Below are 6,211 nucleotides of genomic sequence, written 5' to 3' on the forward strand. Positions count from 1 at the left end.
CAGTTACTTACCTCTTTGTGCATGTATACATTGCAGGGATTGCAAGCTCTTTGAGGCTAGGGATATTGCAGAATGGGAGAGAGAAATGGACCAAATACAAATAGGAAACCAGATTCGAGCCCAGCAGAAGCCATTAGGTGGCATCTTAAGATGCCCGAAATGCGGTGAGAGAAATTTCAAGGTAAACCTACCATTTGAATCTACATACATCAACGAATGAATGGACGAGAATTCAGTCCATCTCACCGGAATCGCGCTGTGTGACGAATCCAATTTTCCACTCTATACTCCTAACCGATTAATTGATGGTCATATATGTGTTTATGCATCCAGGATGACGAGAAATATTTATTTTGTTGGGCGTGCCGAGCCAGCTATTGTCAACTGTGCAAACGGGTGGTCGATAATAAGAGGATGAAGAGCGAGCATTGGGGATCGATTGAGTGCCTGGGGCTTGATAAATTCTAGCATTACATATGTATTCTCACCGTCACATTTCTTTCAACTTTGGGTCGAGTTTGCGATTACTGAACCAAAGCTATGGTGAACTGTGTAATTTTATCATAAAAATGTGTGCAATATGGGAAAAAGGGTCAGTTAGCAAAATGATTGAAATAGGCGGAATCTGCTTACACTAACGAAATTATCACAATCCTTCTGAACGTGAGACAATTCACATTGCATGCGCATCGACCAGATGATACGGGGAACTTGCCTCGCAAGAGGTGGAGCTAACCAGCCGACGTATGCTCGTTATAAATTCCATACGAACAATGATTTGTACTCCTTCCTTCCATTTATATAGAGCCTAATGCGTTTTTGAGGCTAACTTTGACCAAATGTTAGAGCAATAATATATGACATGCAACTTACACAAAGCATACCATCAAATTCGTATGTGAAAGAAGCTTCCAATAACAAAGACAATGTTATATAACCCTTTGCAACAGAGCTCTTGTTACAGAAACATTTGGATCAGAGGTTGTATTTTTTTCGTCTTCACCTATTCGCAACATAGATGATTTTGCAGAAGGACTTATGCAACAAGGATGATGTTGCGGGGTTTTTTTTTCAATGGAAGATTATGTCACAACAACACATTGTTGTCGCCGTTTGCAACTCCATCTTTGTTGCAGAAACTCGTCTCAGCAGCAGATCCCTAGCCGCGCCTGTCTTCTCTCCTCTTCCTTCGCCGCCTCGCCTCCGGGATTACATTTGGCTTACAATAGTGCACGACAAGCATGCCCCATCCTTGCAGCTTTGCATATGTGCCCTAATCTTGCAACGGCAGGTGGTTGCGCTCTCTACGCAAAGGTCGTCTCCCTCAACTCGCAACATAGAGGGTATCGGTCTACTGGAAGGGATCTGAGGTTGCGGCACCATGGCTGGAGCTTGGGTCGTGGAGCTTTTGAAAAGGAGATTGGAGGGAGGCTATTCTTGGGCATCCCGGGGGAGAGAGAGGTGAGAAGAACAAGGGAGAAGATGCTAGATCCGACGGAAGGAGAGTAGGGAAAGGTGGTGTGCAACGTCCCATGACACGTGTTGCATGCTCGAGATGGCAAATGCCCAAGAGAAAACCAGCCAGTTGATGCAGAGCATTTCCCAATAAGAAAAATATTCTACATCATGTCTGTTGTCAGTCGAAATGGCTTTGAAGGTATGTCATTACCAAACAGCGAAAGCTATGCGTCGGCCAATGATAATGCTAAAAGATCAATCATCCAGGTAGTCGTTCTTGTTCTATGCAGCCGCGTCAGATCCCTCCTTGTGATCTGTTGAGCTTTTGCAACAAGCCTCGTGTTGCGCCAGTGCTTTGCAACACGAGCCTTGTTGCCATTCCCTGAACAACTTTTTAATATTTTTTGCATGCCCATACAACAAAGCCTTGGAATCGAAAGGTTTTAGACTTAGTATAACTAAAATCGAGTACAAGAACTGTGGTTTCAGTACTACTGGGCATGAGAAGGAGAAGGTTAACCTTGATGGGCAGGTGGTACCTCAGAATGACACCTTTTAATAGTTGGGGTCAATGATGCAGAAGGATGGTGATATCGATGAAGATGTGGGCCATGGAATCAAAGCCGAATGGATGAAGTAGCGCCAAACTTTTGGCGTTCTCTGTGAAAAGTGAGTGCTAAGAAAGCTAAAAGGCGGGTTCTATAGGACGGAGATTGGACCCATAATGTTGCATGACGTTGAGTGTTAACCGATTAAAAGGTGACATGTCCAACATTTAGCTGTAGCGGATATGCGCATGTTAAGATGGATGTGTGGTCACACAAGGAAGAATCGGGTTTGGAATGATGATATACGGAATAAAGTTAGGATAACACATTATTAGTCATCACTCAAGCTACAGCCCTAGTTCCCTACAGCCGCCACCTCCCCAAAAAAGCTAGGGTTTCTTTGCCTCCCGCCGGAGGTCTGCCTCGTCTTCGGTGGCCTAAGGGCCATGGGAGCGGAGTGGATCCCGACCCTTGCCGGTGGGAGAGCTTCGCTTTTAGATCTTTCTTTGAGTTTTGTTAGAGTTTGTGTCCTGCTCAGGTTGACGAGATGGTGGCAGCTCCATGAAGTTGGGACAAGGTTCTCCCCGCCTAGGCCCCATTCCGGTGGTGCTTCTAGCATCATTAGCGGGCATGTCGAGCTGTGTCTCTGGCAGATCTATCTTTGGTGGATTTGCTCGGATATGTTCGTCATTCATCTTTGTTTTTTTTGCGGAATAATTCTTGTATTACTCAATCAAAACATGGTTGCAGTCACGCTTAACAGCATCCAAAACGGCATCTAGTCCTGACCTAAGCCATACAGCAATTCGGCCTTGAGTCCTCCCAAAGTTGGCCAAAACATGACTAGAATTATTACAACTATGATGGATATGAGTAATACAAGAACTACGTTCGGACATACTATCTTTAATCTCTCTAATAAGAAAGGCATATTTTGATCTATTTGTATCTTCACTTTTCATCATGTTCACTGCTTCCAAACTGTCCCTTTCAATATAAATTGGTAGACTGCTCCACTGTAGAGCGAGCATGAGTCCCTCCCGGATTGCTAAGATCTCAGCCTCCAAAATATCATCACAAGAAAAAAGGTGTCTACAAGAGCTGAAGATGATGGCGCCGGCATGGTTATTCATCTTTGTTCTTGTGTCTTCAGGATGGATTCTTCTGATCTACGCTACTCTTCATCGGCGGTGGTTGTTATTCTATTACGCTAGTCCTATGGGGTCTTAACACGATGACTTTCCAATTGCCTACTACAACAAGTTCCTAAATTCTTAAAAGCAAAGCTTTGCTATTTAGACGCCCCGAGCACACACCCTTCCCAGCCGTCCGATCAAAATCGCTGCCTTCAGGTGGTGGGCGGTCGGGCCGAAACATAGGAACCCACCCCGTTTCTCTGCCTTGTGGAGCCCACGAACCACTCCTCTCTGTCTCACCTTCTCCCTCCCCCCGTGCACACTTCCGTTCCTCCATGGCCTGGCGAGATCCACCTCGCCCGCCTCGACCGGCAGCGATGCGCACCCTGCCCCAGACCGGCGGCGACGCGGCCCCGCGCCCTGCTTCTCCCTCCCCGCATTGTCCTGCGCCCCGCCGCGTCGATTCCTCGCCGGGTCGATGCATCCCGCGACTGGGACCTTCAATTCCTGTCAGATCCAGGCCCTTCTCGTCCAACGACGACAAAAAAAACAAGACGGCGGCTGCTCCGGCCGCCCCTCGCAGATTCCAACTAGCGACGCCCCCTCTGCTCGCGCGCCCCTTGGAGATCCCCTACAATTCAACTCCCTGGCCACGCAGTACAGGGAGGATCCTCTCGTCCACAGCGTGGCCTGTAGGGGTCATGTGGACGACGGTGAGAAGCACAGCGAGGTGGATGTGGTGCAGTACCTTACTGTAGATTTTGCTCCCGCTCTTCATCCACAGGGTGAGCTGTTCTGAACTAGTTTTTGATTTTGGCAAAGCGCGTGTGTTTGAGTTGCCATGGGCTGAGCACGTGTTGCACGGAGGTGTGGTGCATTGCTAGAGTTTGCATATGAGTAGTTGCCAGATCCTCCACAGAACCTGTCTTTTTTTTGTTGTACAAAAACTTGCCTGACTATTTATTTGTAGTTGCCTCAAATGTTCATCAATTTGCCATCTCATCAAGGAAATTTTGATTACTCGGAACCTAGAAATTTTGTTGCACACCAGCTCATGGAGATATGAACTATCCTAGTTACATACCTGTAGCTTGCCTAATGATTTTGTATTTCTGTAGCTTGCCTAATTATTTTGTTTGTTAGTTTCCTGATATGTCTGAACTAGCAAGTAACATACTGGAACCTTGGATAATTAAACATTTCTGCTGGTTATGGTATCCATATCAGCCTAATGATTTGCTTGCCTAATGATTTTGTTAGTTGGTTGCCTGATATGCATGTCTGCCTAGTTAAACATTTCCGTTGATTATGGTATAAATATTAGATAGACTGAAACTTGTACATGAACACATCAGTTCAATAATTAGAAAGGCCTGCTTGGATGGTTTATATAGTTAGAACTCCATCGGTTCTAATATAACAAGATATGTTTACTGAAACTTGTACATGAACAAATCAGTTCAATAATCAAAAAGGTTTGCTTGGATGGTTTATATAGTTACAACTCCGTCGGTTTTAATACAGCAAGATATGTGTATTGTAACTTGTACATGAACACATCAGTTCAATAATGAGAAAGGCTGCTTGGATGGTTTATATATTTACAACTCCATCGTGTCTAATACAACAAGATATGTGTACAAGTAGAAGCACATTAGTGCTTGTTGAATACTGTCGCCGGAATCACATTGATTTTACAAAGGATTAGCACATAGCATTGTTGTTATGCTATTTTTAGTACACGTAATAAGTAAAATCCTAGGGGAAAGTAACACTGCATCTGAATGAAAGATTCTCTGTCTTTCAGTGGTCGTTGATGCCACACACAAGATGCAATTAACAACATGATATTGCTTTGTGTGCACTGACAACTCCATCTTTTTGATCAATTCACTAGTTCTCCTTCCTCAATTGGAGCTGTTTCCAATTCCCCTGTCGGCACTTCTGTTTTCCATTAGTACAACACTAAGCAAGCAAAAGTAAGAAGCTGTGGACTTTCCTTTAGACGGAGAAAGTCAGCAGCCAAAAACAGGCTTTCTTCCAGTCAATTTATAACCTTTTTGCACATTGAGTTTCAGCCAAAAAACATGCTTCCTTCTAGTTAATGATTTCTACACTAACTTGCCTAATAATGTCAGAAAGTTGCCTGCAATATCTTTTTTGGGCATATGATTGGCGGCAACTAGACAGCAGAGGGGAGGAGAGAGGTATTGGAGTATCGACGACTAGCAAGCGAAGCAAGAGGAAAAGCGAAGGGGGCAGCGCCATCCGTTCGCCGCGACCACCTAGCAGGGTGGCGCTAGATCTGGGAAACATTGTCACGAGTGGTCGAGGAACTGGACCGCATCACCGGTAAGTATCTCAAAAACAACCCCATAAGCATGGTTTTTTCTACTCACATCTACGACTCTATATGATAGAGGTGGTATAGGGAGGTTGAAGAGGGGTGGGGTAAGGGGGCCCCATGCATGTTTTTGGGTAATCGATGATTTTGAGCGCGGGGGTGGTTTGCGACTTCGTGATGCGGGGCCTAGAATCGTCTATGATTTTAGACTTACATGTTTAAAACTTTCCCAACACATGATAGTTAGTTACTAGAGATGTTGTCGAAAGCCACCCAAAGATCCACTCCCGAGATGTGGGGGCTGGAATCGTCGATGATTTGAGCCAAAAGTGTCCAAAACTTGCCCAACCATGATAGGTAGTGTCTAGAGATGCTGGTGTAAGTTGCCCAAAGATCCGCTCCCGAGATGCGGATGCTGGAATTGTCTCTTATTTGAGCCGAAAGTGTCCAAAACTTGCCCAACAAATGATAGCTAGTTGCTAGATATGCTGGTCCACTCCCGAGATGCGGGTGCTAGAATCATCAATGATCTGAGCCGAAAGTGTCCAAAACTTGCCCAACCCATGATAGCTAGTTGCTAGAGATGCTGGGCTGAGTTGCCCAAAGATCCGCTCTCGAGATGTGGGGGGTGCAATTTTCAATGATTTCAGCCGAAAGTGCCCAAAACTTGCCCGATGCATGATAGCTAGTTGCTAGAGATGCTGGCACGAGTTGCCCAAAGATCC

At 45.3% G+C, this 6,211-nt stretch overlaps 2 protein-coding genes across 3 annotated transcripts in view; both read left to right on the plus strand.

Moving 5' to 3' along the window:
* The window catches only part of LOC123041991 (E3 ubiquitin-protein ligase RNF14), a 3,740-nt gene extending 3,082 nt beyond the window's left edge, over positions 1 to 658 (plus strand). Inside the window, exons 6-7 of the mRNA XM_044464525.1 lie at positions 37 to 181; positions 334 to 658. Of these exons, the coding sequence (XP_044320460.1) occupies positions 37 to 181; positions 334 to 468 (280 nt within the window). The 3' untranslated portion in view covers positions 469 to 658. The remainder of the gene's footprint in view (positions 1 to 36; positions 182 to 333) is intronic.
* Positions 659 to 3,347: 2,689 nt separating this feature from the next.
* LOC123046613 (uncharacterized) overlaps positions 3,348 to 6,211 on the plus strand; it is a 4,820-nt gene continuing 1,956 nt past the window's right edge. The window contains exons 1-2 of one of the 2 annotated variants that reach the window (XM_044470011.1): positions 3,348 to 3,927; positions 5,329 to 5,494. In XM_044470011.1, coding sequence (XP_044325946.1) covers positions 3,621 to 3,927; positions 5,329 to 5,494 — 473 coding nt within the window. In that variant the 5' untranslated portion in view covers positions 3,348 to 3,620. Of the gene's footprint in view, positions 3,928 to 5,280; positions 5,495 to 6,211 lie in introns of both variants that reach the window. The other variant, XM_044470010.1, reaches the window with a different exon arrangement.

The sequence above is a fragment of the Triticum aestivum genome, chromosome 2B (genome assembly GCF_018294505.1).
Source record: "Triticum aestivum cultivar Chinese Spring chromosome 2B, IWGSC CS RefSeq v2.1, whole genome shotgun sequence".
NCBI lineage: Eukaryota > Viridiplantae > Streptophyta > Magnoliopsida > Poales > Poaceae > Triticum > Triticum aestivum.